Source organism: Cryptomeria japonica, chromosome 6 (genome assembly GCF_030272615.1).
Source record: "Cryptomeria japonica chromosome 6, Sugi_1.0, whole genome shotgun sequence".
Lineage (NCBI taxonomy): Eukaryota > Viridiplantae > Streptophyta > Pinopsida > Cupressales > Cupressaceae > Cryptomeria > Cryptomeria japonica.
The window spans coordinates 445,512,764-445,536,911 of NC_081410.1; the positions used below are offsets into that span (position 1 = coordinate 445,512,764).

At 34.7% G+C, this 24,148-nt stretch overlaps 1 protein-coding gene across 4 annotated transcripts in view; it reads right to left on the reverse strand.

The window, feature by feature from the left end:
• Nucleotides 1-13,051: 13,051 nt before the first annotated feature.
• LOC131037553 (endoribonuclease Dicer homolog 3) overlaps nt 13,052-24,148 on the reverse strand; it is a 178,821-nt gene continuing 167,724 nt past the window's right edge. For 2 of the 4 annotated variants that reach the window (XM_057969745.2, XM_057969744.2), the window contains 2 exons: nt 14,679-14,778; nt 14,266-14,601 (listed from right to left, as the gene is read on the reverse strand). In XM_057969745.2, the coding sequence (XP_057825728.2) occupies nt 14,430-14,601; nt 14,679-14,778 (272 nt within the window). In that variant the 3' untranslated portion in view covers nt 14,266-14,429. Of the gene's footprint in view, nt 13,171-14,265; nt 14,602-14,678; nt 14,779-24,148 lie in introns of those variants that run through there. The other 2 variants (XM_059207403.1, XM_059207402.1) reach the window with 2 other exon arrangements.

Consider the following 24,148-nt stretch of genomic DNA (forward strand, 5'->3'; position numbering starts at 1 on the left):
CTAGATTGATGTTTTGCCATGCATCCATATGGCAGCAACACTAAGGCAAGATGTGTCATCATGCATCTCAAGATTTTTGCCTCTATCTAGTGGCAGTTAGAGGAGGAGAGGATCGGTGTGAGCATTAGCACTGTGTCATGGGAGAGTTTTTCAGAGAGATTCAAGGCACGATTTCTCTCTCATTAGTGGAGATAGTCGCAGGCAGATGAGTTCTATGCTTTGTGCCAATTTGTTATGTCTGTAGATCAGTTTGAGCATAGGTTTTATAAGCTCAAATAGTATGTCGGTATTGGTAATGATGAGGTGATGCTAGTTCAAAACTTCATGAGGGGTCTAAATGACCGCATCAGTGGAGGAGTGAGAGTGTTTAAGCCTACTTCAGTAGAGGTAGCCGTGGCGAAAGCTAGGCTGGTGGAGAAGAATCTTAGTTGTGCTCATGGTGGTTAGTCTAGAGTCCAGAAAGGGAGTGTGCCTTTCAATGCGTCCAAAGTTAGAGGGAATCAATCCTAGACTACTCTACCTTTTAGGGGTTCTCAGGGACCCACTAAGGGTGGGCAATAGCAGCAGAGTTTTCAACTGAGGCCGAAACAATTGCAGGGCCAATAGGGTGGCAACTCTCAGCATAAGAAGAATAGGAACTGGCAAAGGAGTAGGCAGAGTTTCCCAAGGAAGTCCTCTTAGGGTGCATCTTAGGCCCCTAGTAGGAGAATCTTCCAGTAGTCTAGTGGTTCATTTGGAGGTAGAGGACCTTGCTTCTCTTGTGGTTAGTTTGGCTACATAGCCACTCAGTGCCCTCAACATTCTCATCAGATGGGTAGTCAGAGGCCAGCAGTATCAGAGCCGATAGTGGGGGATGCAGGTAGATCCCATAAAGTATTTGCACTGATTGATGACTGCCAAGCTGAGCACTAGGGTACAATGATCGAGACTACAGGTGTGTTGGGTGGTATTCCTATCTCTATACTTTTTGACTTTGGTGCTCCTGATTCTTTCATTTCTTCATCCATTGTGGAGAGGTGCGGGCTCACGTCTGCTAAGTAGGCAGATAGGTCGCAAGTAGAGTTGGCTACTGGTGTGCGTGTGTCTGTAGATACCTTCATTCTCAGTTGTGAGTTGGACCTAGGACCCTTTGTTACTTTAGTTGACCTTCGAGTCATTCCTTTGGGGTCTTATGGAGTTGTGTTGGGAATGGATTGCCTATCATCTCACAACGCTCATGTGGATTGTTGTCAGAAGACAGTGGAGTGTTTAGATAATCAAGGCAAGAAATTTGGGATCATCAGAGTTCAGAGATTGATATCCTTGTGTATGATTTCCGCTATGCAACTTAAGCAGTGTCTACGTCAAGGGTGTCAGCTTTTTCCAATTTCTCTTGAGGATGTGGATGAGGAAGAGAGTTGAGAAATTGCTCTTGATGGTCACCCTATTCTTTGAGATTACACTGATGTGTTTCTTTTGGATATTCCCAATATGCCTCCAAAGTGGGACATAGACTTTCACATTGACTTGGTTCCTGGTGCGGAACCTATTTTGAGAGCTCCCTATCGGATGACTACTCAGGAGTTGAGTGAGTTGAAGTTGCAGATGGAGGAATTGTTGGCCAAGGGGTTCATTCATCCTAGTGTTTCTCCTTGGGGTGCGCCTATTATCTTAGTTAAGAAGAAGGATGGTTCTCTTCAGTTATGCATTGATTACTGATAGTTGATTAAGGTAACCATCAAGAATCAATATCCATTGCCTCGTATAGATGATCTTTTTTATCAGGTAAAGGGAGCCAAGGTGTTCTCTAAGATTGATCTAAAATCTGGGTACCATCAGTTGCACATTCATGATGCATATATTCATAGAACGTTTCCTACTTGTTATGGTCACTATGAGTTCACAGTGGTGCCATTTAGGTTGGCGAATGTGCCATTAGTTTTCATGAGCCTCATGAATGGGGTTTTCCACACCTACCTTGATCATTTTGTCCTTGTGTTCTTGGATGACATATTGATTTATTCTAGATCTATTGAAGAGCATTAGTTCCACTTGCGACAGGTATTGCAGTGCTTGAGGGAGAATAAGCTTTATGCCAACTTGGTGAAGTGTGATTTCTTCCAATCAGAGGTGAAAAATCTTGGTCATATAGTTTCGGGAGAAGGTGTATTCGTGGATCCTTATAAAATCCAAGCCATTGTAGATTGGCCAACGTTGACCAATGTTTCAAAGGTTCAAAGTTTTATGAGTTTGGCCAGGTATTACTGTTGCTTTGTTCAGAGTTTTTTCTAGATAGGTCACCCGATCACTTCTCTTTAGAGGAAAGGGAAGAAGTTTGTTTGGTCAAAGTAACGTGAGTCATCTTTTCGTACCTTGAAGGAACTCCTTGTTAGTGTTCTGATTTTGGCAGTTCCTTATCCATCCAAGATTTTATGGTATGCATAGATGCCTCTTTAGAAGGTATAGGAGCAGTGCTCATGTAGGATGTTCATGTGGCTACCTATGAGTCTCACAAACTCAAGGACCATGATCTAAACTATCCAGTTCATGACTTGGAGTTGGCAGCTATAGTGCATGCATTGGTTAGATGTCGATATTTTCTGTTAGGGCATCAGTTTGAGCTGCATAGTGATCATCGTAGTTTGCAGTATATTTTCATGCAGCCAAACTTGAATGCTCGACACCAAAGATGGATGGAATTCCTCTATGAGTATGATTTTTAGGTTCGATATATTCAAGGGAAAGACAATGTAGTGGCAAATTGATGCAGGAGCATCCAAGAGTCCACCTAAGACCAAGGAGATTATAAACATGAGAAAAGACCCCAAAGCATCCTTTAAAGTGAATTGGAATGTTTTGAAGCCAATAATGGCTCTATGTAATGCTCAATTTGATTTAAATGTAATAAGTCCTGATAAGGGACCTAAGACAAAATATGGTGTCAAGTAGGCCAATAGTGTTTCAAGGGTCTAGAATGGTTAGTAGGATCTTTGGTAGGGTTATTTAGGTATATGAAATAAAATTCCATTTATTTGGAATGATTTTAGCAAATAGAATGTATTAAATAAAGTTGGAAAATTCAAATCTTTGTATTCCAATGTTTAGTAGCATTTTGGAGGGAAATTGAGTTTTTAAGTCTTAATGAATTTGTAAACCCCTCCAACCACCTTGGGTTGGTTGGGAAAGTTGTATTCATCATTTATGATGAAAAAAAGAGAAAAAAGTACAGATGGTACGGACTGGAGGTGCTGTTGTGCGGACTGAGACAGTTTTAATGCAATAAACTTGATTTTCCTTGCAAAACTTGCATTCCTTTGATGATCTTTGAGTTCTAATCATTGAGGAAGGTTGATAGGAATTTAATGTGCATTATCTAAAGCATTTTATATCATTTTTAATCTGATGTAAGGATTTATATTGACTGTCTTGTTTTAAAAGTCTGATTTTCCTTGTTTTCTCAAGTATGAATATGTAATCCATCCCCTTTATGTGCTTACTATGACTTGGGGATGGAAACTAATGTTGTATCATATCAAACTAACATGAAAGTGCAGGATTGAAGTGGTTTTTCAAAGTGATCACTCACAAATGGTGAATTTGTTGGTTGATTGGAGCATGGGGATGGTGGCTAGAGTGTAGCAGCCACTAAAGTAGCCATTGGAGGGCTATCTTTTATGATTGGAATTAGTAGAGGGCACCAATTTAATGGTGAAACAACCTTCATTTGATCGGAGAAGTGATTGGAGGAGTGATTTTGAGCAAGCCCTAGTTTAGAGGGTGATTTAAGGAGGGTTTTAGAGTTTGGACACTTAGAAGTTGAATCAAGCCATAAAACCTAGAAAATCCTCAGTTTGGGAACCTAATTGAATGTTGTACAAAGTTTTGTAACCTAGTGTTAAGTTTTGTTGGTACTTCCTTTGTAAAGTGGGTGGTTTTTAAGGTTAAAAAGGGGCACATTTGAGGATAGCAAAGGGTCCATCCAAAACAACCTATATCAGTTTTCTGATATGTTGTGTAACATCCAAATGGGTGTCTAAATATGTAATTTTTTTGGGCAAGTTTTTTTGGAAAAGTTTTGAGTTAAAAGGAAATTACTCGATTTGAAGGGCTAGATGCTTGGTTGGATAAATGTATTGAGTTTGTGTTGAAGCTAGAGGCTTAGGGGTTTAGAAAACCTTTGAATCATGTTTTTTGAGGTCCTTTGAAGTATGTGGAGATAGGAGACACACCTGGTTTAGGTGGTGTTAGGTTTTGAGCCTATTGAGGCATTGAGTGCATTTGAGACACCTGAGGAGTGTAAGGGGTTTGGGTCCAAAATACACCTTTTATTTGCAAATTTGTATTAGATTCTCCTATCTCTGCATCACAGATGCTTTGATTCATAGGTGACATGAAGTTGCAATATTGTCCCTTGGAGTGGACTTGAGAGAGAGAATTCTTGGAATTCTTCCTCAGGATACCTGGTATCAAGATATTAGAGTCGTGATAGAGTCCGAAAGACCATTAGAGGGTAGATATTCTAGATATAATCTTGAGGCAGATGGTCTTCTTCAACATCTTGGACAGATCTATGTACCTCCTTTGGAGGGTCTTCGCATTTTGATCATGACAAAGGCCCATCGTGTACCTTATTTGGCACACCCTAGTGTCAAGAAGATGCACACAGATCTTAGACATATATATCATTGGGCTGGTATGAAACGTGACATTGCTGATTTTGTGTTGAAGTGTTTAGAATGTCAGCAAGTGAAGGTGGAGCATCAACACCCATGCAGGGATTTTACAACCTAATTGGGTACCGGATTGGAAATGGGATATCATTTCCATGGATTTCATAGTGGGGTTGCATGTTTCTTCACGTCGTCATGATGCCATCATGGCCATTGTTGATAGACTGACCAAAGTTGCTCATTTTGTTTCTATTCAATCTTCTTTTATAGCAACAGTGGTGGCACAAGTTTTCTTGAAAGATGTGGTGAGGTTGCATGGGATTCCTAGGCCGATCATTTCTGATAGAGATCCTGTCTCTACTTCAACATTGTGGACCTCACTTCAGCATGCTTTGGGGACCCAGTTGAACTTCAGTTCAACTTATCACCCAGAGACCGATAGTCAAACTAAGCATGTGAATACGATCTTGGAGGACATGCTTCGCATGTATGTTATGGACCAATAGTCATGTTGGGAGGAATAACTTTTCCTTGTGAAGTTTTATTATAACAACGGATATCATAGCTCCATAGGCATGTCTCCCTTCTAGGCATTGTATGGTCATCCTTTCCATACTCCTTTGAGTTGGGATTGGTTAGAGGATAGGGTGTGTTTAGGACCGGATATGCTTCGAGAGATGGAGCAACAGATTGAGCAGATTCATGGGCATTTGGTAGCTGCTCAAGATAGACAAAAGAAGTATGTTGATGCTCATAGAGTGTATCGTTAGTTTTTTTTTGGCGACCGTGTGTTCTTGAAAGTGCATCCATGCAAGAGTCCGATCCGTTATGGAAAGGGTTCTAATTTGACATCTCATGTTGTTGGCCCTTTTGAGATCCTTGAGAATATAGGACCTATTGCCTATCATCTTACTTTGCCACCAAGTCTATCCCGCATCCACGACATCTTTCATGTTTCTATTCTTTGACCTTATCATCCTGATATGACTCATGTTCTTGATTAGAATGCTTTGCAGGTCGAGGAAAAGAAACTTTCCATGGAGCCTGTGTGCATTCTTCACCATCGAGATTTGACCCTTAGGGGTCGTACCATCAACCAGGTAAGGGTCCTATGGGACCCAAATGATGAGACCTTAGCGACATGGGAGGATGCAACGAAGTTGAGAGATCTTTATTCTGATCTATTTTAGGCATCCAGGAGTAAGCCTAGTTTTTTGGGGGGGAGAATGTAGTACCCCTTCTTGATCAAACTTTTAAGACTCATGTTTTACTTCAGTTGACTGTTCAGTGGATACATTATTGTTATATTTGATTCAGACTTTATGTGATGTTATTACATGCTTTAACTTGATTTGTAGTGTATGCTTTCATGTAATATTTCATTACTTATGTTAAATGTGATTTTTATGGATTATTGACATGGACTGACACATTTACTTTATATGTGTGATGCATTATTTACATGTTTCATGTTTGTAAGTGTATGGGATGTGAGGGGATGATTTTCCTTCACTCACTTCGGTGAGACAGGGAACATCATGATTCTCTTTCATCGGTGTGTGTGTCGTGTCTGTTTATATATTTTTCTATATGCAAGTGTGATTATTTGATGCAAGACATTGTAGGTACAAGTACCAGGTAGGTACGGGGTATTGAGTCCACCTGGTTTCATAGGTATGAGCGTACCTTATTTGTTTGATGGGAGTGGAGGAGATAGTTGTTAGACCCTAATTTGACCCTCAGTTACACTCATGTGAGTGTTGTCAATCAATCGTCGTTTTCCCATTTGACCGGTATGCGAGTCATAGTGCTTTGGTAATTTTGTTTTGTGAGTCGTCATTTGGTCTTTTCTCATTTTGCGTGCTTCTAGTTATTTGGAAAGATTTAGATTAAGTGAATAATGTTATTTTGTGTTGGCATAATTAATTTATTTAATTTGCCTTGAGGTTATTGATTAAATTAAATAAATGGAGTTGTTAAATTAAATGGTTAAATTGCATGTTATATTGCGAAAATAGTAGTATTAAATTATTTGAAAAAGAAATTAGTTAAATGCTATGCTATTTGAACTTTAGTTCTAATGTTGAGTTAAATTTTTATGGAAAAGAAAAATAAATAAATAAGCATTCTCATTTACCTTTTTGGTTAGCTTTTAGATTTTATTTTTATGTAAAAAGGGAATTGTGTCATGAAAAGGGAAATTAGATTTTTTTACTTTTTAAATATCTTATTCCTATTGGTGGAGGAAACTTTTAACCTAAAAAGTTTAGGTTGAAAATATTTTTCCATATATTCCCGTGAGTTCATGGGAAGGAGGAAGGCATTTTTAAAAAACAAAAACTTGAAAACCATTTGGAAGGAGGAAGCTGGATTTTGGAATTGGTATGCAAGATTGAAGCTCATCCACTATTTTCTTCCTGGATTGCTTTGCAAGTTGGGAGATTTCTTTCTTGTGTTGCAATAAAAAATTGAATGTTTTGAGCTCTCTTCCTTGTGTGTGTGATTAAATTTTTTTAAATCTTATTAGTAATTCTTGTTGAAAGTTTTGAATTGGAAATAGAGTAGTTTGCTATTGGATTTAATTAAATCCCAAAACCGTGTGTATTTGTTGAAGAGTTTTTCCAATTTCTTGTTGGCTGTGTGTTTTCAAGTTCCTTGTAAAATTTAGTTTTGATTATTTCCTCTATTTGTGTAGTAAGGAAACAAAGATTGTTTTTTGATTGATTGCAAGTTTTTATTTGTCCAAAATTTGGGGGTTATGCTGGCAAAATTTTATTAATTTGCCTCTTTGCATGATGCAAGGATTCTTCCTATGTGTGAAGAAATAAAAAATGAATCAAACCCCCTCTTATTTCTTATATTCTTTTGAATTTTGGCCAAGATCTTTATAATTGGATCTTTAATGCTTTATTGGTTTACCAGAATCCCTTATTGAAAAATATCATTGCAAGATTAGAATTATTTTCAATGTATTTTATTACTAGTGATTGTGTGAAGTATAGGAATGGTTTTTATCTTAATAAATTTTTAAAAAAATATAAATAAAATATAAATTGAACCCCCCACGTGGTAGGAAAATCCCACCACATGGGATGGTAGCTGCAATGGTAGTGCGGTGGGTAGTGACTGCTACCGGTCGGTAGCAACACTACCGGTTGGTAGTGTCTGCTATCGGTTGGTAGCAACACTACGGGCATGTAGTCCTTGCCTTAGCCACTTTTACCTTTCTTTTCTCTCTTCGCGGTGTTAAATAAAAAGTGGTTGTTGTTTAATAACAACACGTGATTATTTATGTTTTTATTTTATTAATATATATACTTGTCAAATCAGGACATTAGTTTTGCATGGTTAATTTAGTAAATTGGATTTATTCTAGAAATAGATTAAATATTTTAATATAATTCATACGTTATATGTTTATATATATTTAATTTGGATTTTATTAATTTTTTGGAATATTGTAATGGAAATAAAAATTGAATGATGTCTTAGGATGATGTATTATAAATGTGGGGTGTTTTATTTAATTTCAATGAAGGAATTTGCAAGTGTTTATGTTGTTGATATTCTCAAAGATTGTTTGAGTTCGGTCTTAGTGGATTTAGCATTTCTTGCAAGGGTTTATTTTGTTGCAATTCCTTGTCTATGTTCAGTCGTCCTATTGTGACGTATTTTGTACCTCTTGATCAGGTGATGTATTATGAGCTTGTTGTCTTAACCATGTTGTGCTTATTCCTTATGGTTAACCAAGGGTTAGTAAGTCTTTGTTTTGGTCACTTGTATTTTGGTAGAGATGTTATGACTGTCTATTTCACCATAGGGTCCTTGTAGAGTGACCATGTTTGTTTGGTGTCCTATGAGAGAGTGGATTTCGAGTGAAGGCCACACCCGAAGTAGATGGCATGATAACCCCTCAAAAGTTAGATAATAAGTGAAAACCTAATAATTGATTAGGGGGTGGTTAGTTTATAACATTACTTAAGATATTGTACCTCACACATGGTTGAGTACTCGTATAGGCTCAAGATGTAGTGGGAAGGCCTAGAATGGAAAACCGACCACCTTGTCTTCACAAAGGGTTGGTAGGGTTCACATGAGACTTAGATGGAATCGAATGTTCGGGAAAGGTTACCAGGATAACCCAGGATGGGGGTCAAGACCTATGGAGGCCTATCTAGGGTGACCATCATAAGCTATGCGATGACACTCTCTCTTTAGGGTCACTAGTGTATTGTGATGTCAAGTTCACCTGGAATATTGTGGAGTCATATTGTACTATCGTCCATATTTTTCTTATGCTTTCTTTAAGGTCTTCTTCTATCTCCTAGCATGGTGGGGTGATTTCGTTTTGGGATCACATGGTCGAGTGGTAGTGCCACTTCCCATCAGATGTTCTTGTTCATGCCTTCATGTGAGGATTGGTTTCATAGGTGTTCCTGTGGTTCGCTATTCATGCATCATCTCATGTTGGAGATTATTGCCCTTTTGAGACCTATGTGGTCATTTGTATCTATGGATTTATGTAGCCTTGTATTGGTAAAGATGTAAACTTTATATGTATTATTGGAAGCCATGTATTTGATGGGCAATGTAATATTAAGTTTTGGATGTTATTTTATCACTTATCCTTATGCTTTATTGAAGAGAAAATTATATTGTAATACTTTCAATCTTTAAATGATGATATCTATTATATGTTTATGGTTTATTATGTTGAATGAGTAATTAATGGATAATTGGATTAATCTTAATTATGGAATTTAAACCTTTCATTTAATTCTTCATTGGTAACCCTTTAGGAATTCTTGTGTTAGTCTTCCACTTGTGTTATTATTGTGCAATATAGCAATTAATGGACTTAATATGATTTATACTTAATTTTTTTTATTTCACCCTTAGTCATTGGATTTCCTTTGGGGTTCCTGGTGGGGCATTACAGTGACCCTGAAACTGCTTCGACCTAGATTGAAATTCCTACTGTTGCTGCTACTAACCACCCTTGACAGGTGTCTGAAAACTCCTATATGGTGCAATAGCCTGAGACTAACTACCTCTAGTCCTAAATCCACTGAAAGGTGCACTGCCAATCTGAATCCTTGGCTGACCACCATGTGCACAAGAAAGATTCTGCTCTACTAGCCTAGCTTTTGCCACAACTAACTCAACAAATGTAGGCTCAAATACTCGTACTCCCCCACTGATGCGATCGTTCAGACCTCTCAAGAAATGTTGTACTAACATCGCCTCATCATTACTGATACTGGCAGAATGTTTAAGCTCATAGAATATGTGCTCATACTGATCTACAGTCATGCCCAATTGGCGTAACTCATGAAACTCATCTGTGTGATGTTGTCTCCACTGCACTGAGAGAAATCAAGTCCTAGACCTTTCTAAAAACAACTCCCCTGACACTGTACCAATATCCACACTGATCCTCTGCTCCTCTAACCTCCACCAAGTAGAAGTAAAAGGCCTGAGATGCATAATGGCGCATCTCACCTTGGTGTTACTACCATACAGATGCATAATGAAACACCTATCCAAATATATGAGCTAGGTCTCAGCCTCAAGTCCACTGCCCAAACCATCAAAAATAGGAGGATGGGATCTCAGCAAATCCCTCATATGACCAACAGGTACTGCCGCTTGGTGAACTATGAACTCTCTCCTCCTCGGAGACCTCTCTCTCTCTCCACATGATCCTAAAGATGTGATTACCCAAACTACATTTTAACTTGCTGCTCAGCCTCAGGTCTAGGACCAAGTCAAGCCAAAACCTCCTGGAACATCTATCGTAGCTCCTCCCTTTCAGTGACCTATTGAATAGTATGTTGCTCTCTATACTGACTAGCCTCCCTATGCTCACTCTGGTGAACAGACTAAATCTGCTCAAAACTCCCATGTGTAGGCTTTGGTGAAGGACTTTGACAACCTTCACTACGACCATGACCCCTACCTCTACCACGATCACGGTCACAACCATGACTTTTACCTTTCCCAACCATAATCCTAACAACAACACAAGAGAAAAAGTTTAGATCTACAACAAGGATACTAACAAGGAAGACACAAGCACTAAGACTTAGCAATAGGTCTAGTTAGATGGGCTCAATTAAAACCAGAGTACCCAGTGTTGAAACTTGGGCTCTGATACTAATTGTAATGCCCTACCAGGAAACCCTGAAGGGATTAAACTAAAACACTTTCAAAGAGTGTAAACAATTTTTAAAAAAAAACTTTAATAAACTAAATGATGCATTATGTTAACATTACATTTCAATTACACAACAAAAACCTTAACTTAACTCCTAAAGGGTTTCCCAACATGGTTTACATGATTTAAACTAAACATTACTTAATATTAATTAATCCAATAAAGATGATTTAATCATAAAGACACAATTACTCTAATCAATGATTATTTCATTCAATAGTATGAGATATCATTAACATGTCCAAGTTCCATTCATGATAATTCTTTCCATTACATTTCATCAAAGATATAAAAGATATACATTTAATCATCTAATTCTCATCAATACATTTCTTTTACATTTCAAGATTGAAATAATATTACATTGCACTAAATCACTGTCTCAAAAGAACTCATAATGTTTACATTAAAACTAAATCTTGCCATGAAGGCATACACATCAAATAATACAACTGACCATATAAGGTCCAAGATATACAAAGAATGATCCAAGATGACATATATGATCCAATTGGAAGTACAAAATGATCGAATCCAAAGAGCAACTGGAACACCTATGAATCCAACTCCCGTAAGAAGAAACAAACACAGCCGATGGAAAGTGACACTACCACCCGACCATGTGGCTCAAAAAGAACCACCCCACAGTGCTAGGAGATAGAAATAAGACCCACTAGCAACCTACAAGGTATGCACACATGGTCTAAACACAACATCAGGAAACTCATATAAAACATATACTCATAGAAAATGACTCCACAACAAAACTCCAGATGATAAAAATAAGTCTACACACTAGTGACCATAAGGGAAGAGTGTCATCACATAGCTTGGAATGGTTATCCTGGCAAGCCTCCATAGGTCCCGACCCCCATCTTGGGTTATCTTGACAACCTCTCTCAAACCCCTAACCCCATCCAAGTCTCATGTGGACCCAAACAATCTTTTCGTGAAGACAAGGTTGTTGGTTTGCCATTCCAGGCCTTCCCACTACATCTTGAGTCTATACTAGCACTCAACCATTAGTGGGGTACAATTATCTTATTCAATGTTTTAGCTATTCAAACCTCTAATATACTATTAGGTTATCACTTACTTAACCAACTTTTGAGGGGTTATCCCGCTAACCTCTTTGGATGTGGCCCCCACTCGAAAGCCACTTTTCCTTATGACACTAAACAAAAATTCCTAAAACAACTCCAAAGCAAGAGTACCAAAACAAAGTTACACTAAGGAGTTTAAAATCACTGGGAAACACTTTATCATACAAGCCCTTACACAAAGGTTAATTCAAGTGACAAAACATAGTCAACTCACATGACCGACCAACAGAAAAGCCTAATTCCATTTAAAACTAAGGACTTGCAATTTAAGTTAAATGTGAAGATAGTCAGAAATGAAACAAACGCCTTTGCTCAAACATAATAAACAATTTTTTTCTCTCCTAAGTCACATTTGACCAAGTTTTCTAACTTTTCTATGTTTCCAAAATACATCATTAATTAATAGTCATCTCAAAAATACAATTAATATATTCAACTCAATATTAGCTTTATCCATTTCAAATTTATATATGTATATGTATATATATGTATATATGTATGTATGTATGTATGTATGTATGTATGTACACAGAGAGTTCCCAAAAATTTTCCCCAAAATGTAGAATGAAAATAGTTTTGAAGAATTTTTATCTTATAAAGAATTTTCCTTCTCACAAATATCGTTTAGGTCATATTTTATTTTTTTAAAGCAAAATAGAAAATTTTAATTTCTTTTCAAAACAATACCTTTTCATTTAAATTTTCAAATTTGAAATGAATTCCCCCTTTTTTTTTTCAAAAATGAAAAATCAATTTACACATTAACATTTCATAAAGGTTAAAATAACTTTTATTTTTATTTTTAAACAATTGAAAAGCATAATATAACATTTCATAAATAAATCAACAATTCGATTTTTAACTAATAAAATAAAATAATTGATAAATCTATTTAACCATAAAATGCTCTGAATCACATATTTCTAATTTAATTTTATAAACTTAATATTTATTAATTATTAATATACATATGGTATTAATAATTAATTACTAATTAAAAATCATAAGAGAGAATAACTTAAATTCATAGATGCATAACACGCAACCCAACAAAGCAAAGAAGAGACACAACTTGCATATCAACAAAAGGAAGGTTGACCGACGACTGACAATGCTTAGTGACAAGCAAGGCTAGAGGTGAACCTTAGGGCCTTAAGACTATCCCCTCCATTTCCATCGAATTATTTAGGTACGCTCAAACCTGTGGAACCAGGTGAAGTCAGTACCTTGTACCTGTAATTCCTACATCACCAAACCACACATACATATATATACTCAAACATAGTAGACACACCGACGAAAGAGAATCGTGATGTTCTTTGTCTCACCAAAGTGAGTGAAGGAAAATCATCTCCTTGCACCCCATACACTTTACACACATACATGATGACATATACATAACATATCTCACACATAAAGTAAATGTGTTAGTCTGTGGTTAGTAATCCAATAAAATTAACATCTAACCATCACTAAGGAAATAATGCGTAAAAATCATCCACTCAATCTCAAATCAAGCATAAAACAACATAGTATAATATCTGAATAAAACATCACCACATAATGTATCCACTAATATCCACTAAAAAAGTCAACCATAGTCAAAATAAGTATCTAAAAAGTCTGATCAAGGGAGAGGTACTACATCATCTTCTATGAATGATAATCCTAACCATCCATCTTAGATCCTAAATGGATCTCTGCTTTCCATTCTCACACATGTGAGAGCTTTTGATTGTCACCCTCAACTCACCATCATCCTATGTTTGTCACATCGAGAGTGTACACAACTAACAAGTGAATCTCCACCCTTGGTCTGCCAAACAAATCCTCACTCTCCATCCTAATGGTTGAAGGTCTAAAAGACTTCTCTAAAGGACAACAATAAAATAAATTAACCATCCCAAGGACATGTTCATTTGAGCATAATCTATGCAAAAAAGTAACATGCACATAAATCATTGCATCCATACATCTTGGGCCAATCTCACAAAAGGGAAGGTATAATCCTTCATTGAGTTTTGCATTGTTTATGCTTTGTGTTTTCATTATGCTAGATAGTCAAAGGTGTATGATGTTTGGATTAAAGGATTTTTTGTATGTCTTTACTCCCTTTGAATCCAAATCACCATCACACCTTGTTCACAAAAATAAGATGTAAGTGAATCATCATTATGATAATATAACACATAAGCCATGAATAGCTCCAACACAATTAGATACACCATATGTTATATGAATCATGATAGTATAAGAACATAATTAATTACCCACTAATCTAGATACCATAGCCATATGAAATAGTAATAATCACCATGTGATATATATAGCAAGACATTGATCATGTTGTTATGTCTAATTATCATCTAGTTACAATAATAATAAAAAGGGTAGATCAAAACAAATGGACCTTACAAATTGTAAATGTTTGATCTATTTAGAAGAGGTTTGGCATTTATGTCATTCACACTCATTATTGAAATTTTCAATAGAACATAGTCCATGTTTTTGAAGTTTCACTAACATATTATATGCAGCTGAATCTTTTGCATGTGCATGGTCTCTTTCTTGTTTGCCTTGAATTGAGATGCTTTCTTTATTGGGAATGTCTATCACAACTTTGAATAGAAATCTACGGAAGCAAATCGTAAGTGAATATTAGTTGAGTGTACCAATATAATCATTATGAAAATAGAATTTAGAAAATACCTTTTTTCATGAGGCATGCCAACTTCTTCTATCAGCTCAAATTTAGGTTTCCCAAAATGCTTTTTTTGGCACACTTCATTTAGATTTTTTCTATAAATAACTGTTCATGAAATATAAAAGAATGCATTTTTAAAATTAGATCACCATAAAATGAGTACAAAAGCTTATTAGTTTATAGGAAAGATCTCATCAATTCATAGGTCTAAGTAATTTCACTATCCATAAAGCTTATTAGTTTAAAAGGTAAATAATGACTAGTTATTTTGAAAGCTTTAATAGTGTTATAACTATATACAATTTTTAAACATCTCACATCAAAACGCCACTCTTATGTTGTGATAATATTCATGACATGATATAACTTGTCCATTTTTATTTAAATTACATGTGAGTTATATTAGTGGTTATGTTATATGGTCAACTTTTATTTCTATAATCTATAAGATAACACATACAATTCATCATAGAATAAGTACTAAACAATATTAGTCTATAGAAAAAATATTACCAATTTTTTGATCTAAGTAATTTCACCATTTATAAAGCTTATTGATTTAAAAAGTGAATAATGACTAGTTATTTTGAAAGCTTTGACAAAGTTGTAACTATATATAGTTTTTCAACAATATCTCACATCTATACACCAATCTTGTGTTGCGATAATATTCATGGCATGATATAACTTGCCCATTTTTATTTAAGTTTCATGTGAGTTATATCAGTGGTAATGTTATATGGTCAACTTTTATTTCTATAATATATAGAATAACACATACATATAATGTTGAAAATTAAGTGATTTGATTATTGTCCTACAAATGCATCTAAGTAATTAAAAGTTCATCTAGAAAATTAGTGATTTTTTAAAAGTCTATTAACTAGAACTAGAGTTTGGCATCTTTATATTATGGTCAGTCAAAGTGTTTTTATTCACTTAAAAAGTATGCTAAGTTTCCTCAGATTCTAAGAAAATGGTCCTAACATCAATGAAAGATGGGTTATTTTAAAAAATAATATAAAACGTTTGATAATTTTAGACCCCTGAATATTTCCCTAGCCCTACTCAAGTAAACGCATCAGCTAGACAGCCAGATGTTTCACCTAAAGTTTCCTACTTGATTAAATAATCTTATTATTAAATTAAATCCCCTTTCCATCTCATCTCATGTCAATAAATAAATAAATAATTAATATTTAGAACTATTTTTACACCTCGCACATGGTTAAAATAACTAAATTTATTATTATTATTTAATTATGCTTGTATTCCCTCCACCAATTCCTAGAATAAAGGACACCTAGAAACACTTGTCCTCATGGTTCCAATATTCTCTATACCAAACCCAAAGATAAAGGACTCCTAGCGACACTTGTCCCTTATGTCTCTCATTGGCACAACTACTTACTAAATTTAGTAAACACATCTTATCCCTCCACATTCCAACATGTACATCTCAACCCTCCATTCTCTCCTTGATCCTAGAGAAATATTCTAATTCATCTTGAACTACTGACCACTCCAAAATTTTATGAAATGAGGCAACCTGTCATCCATTTTCAATCCATCACACTTTGAGCTTATTACATGCTACAAAATATGTAACTTTCAAGAAAAGGAGCATCCACATACCAACACTCATTGGAGAAAATCATTCAACATTGGAGTGCAATTGATAATATTACTTTGATTGGTTGCTTTTGATTTCATTCCTTTATTGACATATATTTGAGGTTTGGAGTAATTTGGAATAGGAATTTTGTTTTTTGCATTTGCTTCCCTAATCAATTATGAATTATTACTTATTATTTGGTGCCTCTCTAAAACACTTTCAATGAAAAATTATAAACCTCTTCCTTCAATGGTAGGTCTTGTAGGTTCCATGTAAATGATGTTAAAAGGAACGCACTATGATCATTCTTCTCCCTATTCATCAAATAGTTTGCTAAGGAACGATGCTTTAAAGATAAATATAATAGAATGTCATGCTACAAGATTAATAATGAATTTTGAATTTTAGACAAATTCAATTGATTCCATCAATGTCTCCAATTAATTGCATAAAGATTTCAAAGAAAAAAATATTTTTCTACCATACACAAATTAGTATCTCAAACACCCAACCTATAAAATTCTTATGATCAGAAATCTTACAAGGCGAAACTAACAACAATATCACCTAGTGAGCCTTGTTTTCTTTATTAAATGTCTTGTTTGAGCATCTCTCTCCCTAACACATTTCAAGGATAAAGCGCTGCCTAAAAATATACCTAGGTCAAACAAAACAATATAAAAATAGCCAAGAGGCAAGTGGACTATGCCATCCCTTGATTCTCGTGAGGATAGTGGACATTACAAGAGAACCAAGCCCCCTATGAAAAAAGATTAGCAAACTAAAAGGGTGCCCCCCACATACTTTTCAAAAAAATAAGCCTAGAAGAAAGCACAAGTTTAAATAAAATATATATTAATTTTGCTATTTTAATATTATTATTTTCAATATCATGAGAAGAAAATGGAACAATAGTGAGAAGAGAGGAGAGTGCCAACACTTTATCATTTGAAGTAGGATTGGCATCCAATTTTAATTTTTCAAATCATTTTTTTATTATTATTTTTACTTCAAAGTTTCAAATTCTTTTCTATTTTTCATGTTGCAATTTATATTTTACTTTACTAAAACAAAATGAGAAATGATGAGGGTTATTTTAATGAAGAGGTTGAGATTAAACAAACAAACCAAATAGGTGTTAAGGCTTCTTCTAGATGTCAAAGTGTTCTATGTGAAGTCATAAGTAACCCTTTCAAATGCTCTTCTTTTTGTCTTACAAGCTTATGCAAAGGGGAAATTTAATACCACCAAACATCTTTTACAATTTATGACAATTTAAGAGAAAATAAAAAATGTAGGGTGAGTTGAAATTAGATGCATTAGGGCTCCAAATTGTTTATTAAAACCCTTGAAAATTCATTTGCAATCTATACCTAAGGAACATAGGTTGATTCAAATTAAATGAGAGTGACACATCATTACACTTTTCAAAATTATTGGCTAACTAACAAGATCAAAAAATATTTTGAAAGTAAAAGACTAAGGGGGGTGTTCTTATGGATATTGGTAGGGAAATTAAAAAGAAATCAAAGAACAAATTGAATCAGACAACTTAACCACACCCTTTGTGTAAGAATCTCCCAATTATGTCACCAAATACCCCTCACACTAGCTTACTAGTATTGCAAACCTAAAGACCTCTTTTATAGCATATTGATAATAAGTTAAAAATGTAAGTAAAGATGTGAAACTACTTTATTTCACCTTAGGGGTATTTTTAATAAAACAATCATTCGATCATTTGTGATTGGTGCCTATTTCATTGTGAAATATAGTTGATCTTAGAAAAGAGGAAAATATTCACGTCAATCTAAAATAGATCAATAAAAATACACACAAGATCCCATGGGTCTAGCTACAACTTCACTAGAATGGAATTCAAAGACTCGAGAAACCTCACACAAACAAACATACTTTAACCATCTCTAACTAGTCAAATAAATTTCATTTATTGTTTTGAAAAGCCTCTTCAAAGACTAAGAAAAAAATCTAGAACTACTACAATAGTTAACTAAATGAGTATAATAGATTAGCATAGTAAGCACAAAGACATATATGTTATACCTAAAACTCTCAATCAATTATGGATAGGATTCCACCAAATGCCTTTATATTTCACCTAAATCAATCCATCGACCGACCTCTCAAGCTTGGACATAATCATTTGATCACCCTAAAATATACTATAGATGACCCTATACAAAAATGGCCAAAAGATATTTTCTCCTAAGAGAAACATGTCTATAGAACCAACCATGATGTCCTAAAACTTCTATTATGGTGGCACTTATTCCAATCTACATTGTTGGAAGGCATATTTTATTAAATGTGTTGCAACCTCTTGTTGAAGCCATGAAGTCATTGAAATCATGCAAAAAACACAATCAAATTTGATAAGTTTGTGCAAACGGCGGAAATCTTTGTTGGATCACATTTCTTTGCAAAATCAAGGGAAAATACTTCAAATCTACATGCAAAATGCTTTCAGTATCCCAATTTCATTGATATGTGACAATCAATCATAGTTTAGTGTAAAGTCAAATTGCTATTGGATGTAAATAGGGATGGCAAAAATTTTATGTTAATTACTTTCCTTGATAACTCCTCTATACATGGCAACATGGACCAAAAATCACATCGGCCACTACAACAAACCATTAAGTCTTTCATTTACCTTCATAGTCAACTTGAGCATAAAACATTTGAATTCTCCCTTAGGACCAATGGTGGAGGTTCATTACCACCCAAATTGATGATTATAAATAATCATGAACTCAAGAAGTATTGACAACTTTACTACCTTTCAGCCAATAGGGACATGTCACACATCCCATTCTCATTTGTCTTGTCTACTCATGTACTTTTTCTTTTGTAACCAAATGATCACAAGAATTGACAACCTAGGTTGATTACTTCAAGATCAACAACTAAGGGTGAAACAAGGAAATTCAACATGTAGGTCATTACCTACTACTATTTTTCTCCAATGAAGACATGTTGCATAGAAGGTGTCAATTGCATAAATAAAACAAGCCCACTATAATACATGATAGTACTTGATTTGTTCCACCACTTAGTCAAGCTCCACCAATATATTCAATAGAAAATAATCATTGAGCTACATCTTCCATTTAATTAATTTTATCAAGAAAAGTAAGACACCTACTTAGTTGTATAGACTAAACAATTATTGAACCACCATGCCACATGGAGATCCATCATTTATTATCACAAGGGTGGAACCCCTAGAAGTTATGCACATTCTCCCTTTTAACCAATGGGAATCTACAAACAATGCCAAATATTGCATCTCATTCACTTTTAAAACACTATTGCAACTCATTCAAATCCAACCACAATCAATGGCTCACATTGATCAACAATTAGGAGTGAAATGAGCAAGAGAAATATGAGGTCCCTCACTATTAGCCATTTAGATTCAATGCAATAGTAATTGAACATGTCGGCCACCTTCAACAATATTAAAAAAAACCTAGGGCACTAGCCACGCCTTTGTTGAATAGACAAGGGGATGCATCTTTTGTTGAAAATGTTGTCATTGATGTCAAAGGTATGAAGACAAAGTTGCCATTGATGTGAAAGTTATTTTAAGAAAGGTTTCATTGTCTAATATTATTAGAAGGTTGCAATTGATGTCAAAGGTGTATTGAAGATTGTTGGTAAGCTTATTGAGATCAGTTAACAAGGAATGTTTCTCTTGAAGAATTGCCTTTCTACATTATTGAGATGTCTCTCTTCATAAGACCATGCAATGGTATAAATAGAAGATGAATGGGAAATAAAATAAGTTTTCCGCGATGAATATTATTCAAATTTAAGATGATATAAAATAAAATTGATTTGAAGATAAATAAAAGCATTTTAAAAGGCAATAAGAATAAATAATTGTTAACAAAAGGTGATATCTTTCAAAATGTCATCTCTATTCAAAGAGATGTCTCTTTTCATGAATATGCATAAGGATATGTAGATATAAAAGGTGTTATGAAATATGGAAAAGAAGATGAGTGAGTAGCAATAAAAGAATATCATTCAAATTTTAAGAAGACCCTTGAAGAGGAATAAGAGAAAAATTATGAAGGGAAGATGAAGAATATTTTAGATCTAGATGAAAGAATATTGCATATCTAGACAAAAGAATATTGTAGATCTAAGACATGCACATATTTGTGAAGCATTTATGGCAGATTTATAAAGAAGTTTTTATGCAGATTTGTGTAGTATTTATGAAGAGGAGCTTATGTAGATTTAAAAGAAGAGAAAATGAAAAATAAGTCCATTTAATAAGAGTGGGTTTTCCAACTATAACAACAAATTCAAGCATATGAAGAGCATCTTAAGGAGTATAAATACACATTTTATAAAGGAATTTAAGGAGTGTTAGAGTAAATTTAAAGGTAGACATTACAAAATATTTACGAGCAATATTATAGCTGATTTTTTAATAAATTTATAATAGAATTTTAAGAAGTCATGACTATTCAAGTGGTCATCTCCTTTAAGAAGGATTGCATATTGGCATAAGAAATATGTGAAGTGGGTGATAAAAAATTTAAAATATGTATAAAGATCGCAGTAAATATTTGAAGATAATTAAAATGTCCAAAAGTAGTGATTAGTGTTTTAGAAGTTTTCTTTTATCAAAGAACAATACCCTTTCAAAGGGTTGTCTCTTTCCTAAGAGTTGCATCTTTTCATTAAGATAGAAATATAAGATGTGGGTATGAATTTTGAAGAAGAATAGAGTGTGGAGATTAAAATATTATATTAGCAATCCTCTCTCTCTCTCTCTTTCTCATACACAAACACACACACACACACACATGATCAAGGTAGACATATGAGAGAGGTACATATAGAATTGTAAGAAAAGTATATGCAAACATAAAAGAGATGTATATGCATATATATAAGAGATTTCTATGCAGATTTAGAAGAATGAAGTGAATTGAATATTTGGTTAAAAATAACGTTGAAGTGCTATAACCATTGAAGAATTAATAATGATCATTGAAGGAGGAGAAACCAATAGAAGATATATCAAATTATAGAGATTATTTTTATGGAGTTAGATATATCCATCATTTGTTGAAGATGCAACATCCAAGAAGGTGGAACCTAGTTTTGTTTTGGAAGTTGGTGCTTCCTAAAGAAGAGATGGGTGTCTCTTGCTAAGTTGGTGCTTAAGTGTGGGTTTGGTGCTTCTAGTAGCTTGGTGCCTATAAATTAAGGGAATTGGTGTATCTTGTGGATTAGTGACTACAAATTTTGTAAAGAAGAGTTTATAGAAGCAATATTTTGTCTTGTTTTTCTCTTGTAAGGGTTTCCAGGTAAGTTGTGTGTTATAATTGTGTTGCATAATTTTTGCATCTTATTTGTTATTATGCAATTGATATGCTTATGATATTAATTTTGAAAAAATAAAGATTGTTGTTATATTGATTCACCCCCTAACCCCACTCCTCTTAGTACAATTGTGTGCTCATCATCTAATTACACATGGTTTCATTTTATTATCTCTTCACTTTTTTTTACCTATTTTAACAAGGCCAAACGAATATTTCTAAATGACCTATCTTCAAAGGAATACTTCCACACTGGATACCAAATGAATTAATGACCAAGGCCCTTTACATTAGGTTGCATAGTGCACCAAATAAGAATTTTCATAGGACAACAACATCAAAATGAAGAGTTCCCTTAGTTGTAGGCCGCTACCATTTGCAAGTCAACACTAGAATAGGAAAATATGCACAAGGAAGAAAAAAGACTGGACATTTCAAAACCAAGCTAATATGACTACATAATTGAAGCTCAATAAAACACCAAATGAACACTTCACATGCAAGCCAAACAATCAACAATAGAGTTTACTTAATTCGTTCTTGACAAAATTAAATGGCCATAGTAGCGAGCAAGGACCAAGACGTACACAAAGAGCAAAAAAGCACAATATTGAAAATGGATTTTAAAAAATACAAGCTTAAGATACACAACACAAGGCCTTGATCAAGATTTCTATAAATGGTTAAAGGTATGAAAGGCCACAAAGCAATACAAAGAACCATACCATGCAATTTTAGATTGGGTGTCAACAAGTTGTGCCACGTGTGCAAGATATATTTCAAATGGAGTTGTACTATAATTTTTAATAATCATTTATGCAGGCAAAAAAATGGGTTTAATATTTCTCAAAAAGCTGATTTGAGAATGCCAAGGCTTGCTCACAAGAAGAGGCAACTAATAAAGCAATTGTCAAGTTTTTATACATATCCTATCCCATTTAATATGATGTATTTTACCTATTTTGAAAAATATACAACATTAGTCTTCATATAGAAACCAAAAAACATATACACCATATTGCCCTCCTTGATAGACAATATTCAAGGATAAGTGTTGGTCAAAAAATGGTATATAGACACTGGTTTAGAGATATGTATTAGTGAACTGAAAATAAGGGTAAAATATAAGAGCTTTAGAAGATAGGTTTTACTTTAGGGATATTATCTAAGGGCCATGTCCTCTGTTGTAGATATAAGTATATAAGGAAGATATATTCACTAGAATAGATGAGATATAGATAATAATAGAAAAGATAGATGAGAAATAAATAAATATATATATATCAGATCTATGCTATGATCATCTCATTTATTGTGCCTTCAACTATAGTTCTTGCATATATATTACATAACAATATCTGCTTTCGAAACTAAATATGATGAAACTAGATGCCCGCCAATTTCTCTATCTACATATATAATTGAAACTTACTAAGCTTTGTGCCCTAATCTATCTGTAGTGACTAATCTATTTGATCTTAGAATGCTTGGACCATCGAAGAATGAATAGGAGGAGCCAACTATCGCATACCATTTATAGTTACTGCATTCTCAACCTTGGCTCGGATCTCGTTATCGTTATAACACATACACTCGTTCTTAGATATGCAGTTCCCATTGATGACGGGGATGAAGGCTTAGTAACTAAGGGCATTTCTCTTCTATCAGAGCTAATAGGTCTATCAAAATTCTCTGATCCCGAAGTTGGAGCTTCAAGTCAATAGTTCGGTCCTTACTCACTAGGCTGTGGGTATTCTATTGTATCCGCATACTCGACTGGCTCTGATAAATGAGATATAGTAGAGGTGATTGTCTGTCTCTCTCAAATCCCAATAAAAACATGAAATTCTTCGTCCAACCCGAGACTTGGATATGCAGAGGGAAGAGATCCTTAGTGATATGAGTACTAATACAATGAATTTTTTAGAGCCAACTAATCTATCCACTTAAGTTCGACTAGCAACAGTAGAATTGATTCTCTCTGATTCGACATCTGAATTTGAAACATAAAGGTGTGGGTAGGGTTGTATAGAACCAATCAATGTGATTAGAGATATAGGTGGACTTGGGTAACGAATCAGAATGAATTTGTCAATTCTTTGGGGTGGAAATAGTTAGTAAGGTATAGGTAGGCGTGCTAGGAAGCAAATTCGTCAATGGCATTCGATTCAACAATTGTGTATATGAGGCATGCTACTTCCCTTGTTTCAGCTAATAATAAATCTAAGCCAACTTAAGAAGGTGAGGGAGAAGATGCGTAGTAATATGAACAAGCTTGTAATCCCACATCCCTATCTGACCCAATAATTCCATTTCCAAGAACCATTTCTCAATCCTACCCGCCTATAATTTCTATTCCCTAGATTCTGCAGTAACTATAGATCGAGACGGAGGGGGGTACTGTCCATGCCCAATCATTTTTGAATTTCGCAATTATTTTGGTCCACCTATTGTGGGGCGAGTGCTAGAAGCTCCAACCAGGAAGAGGGAAATC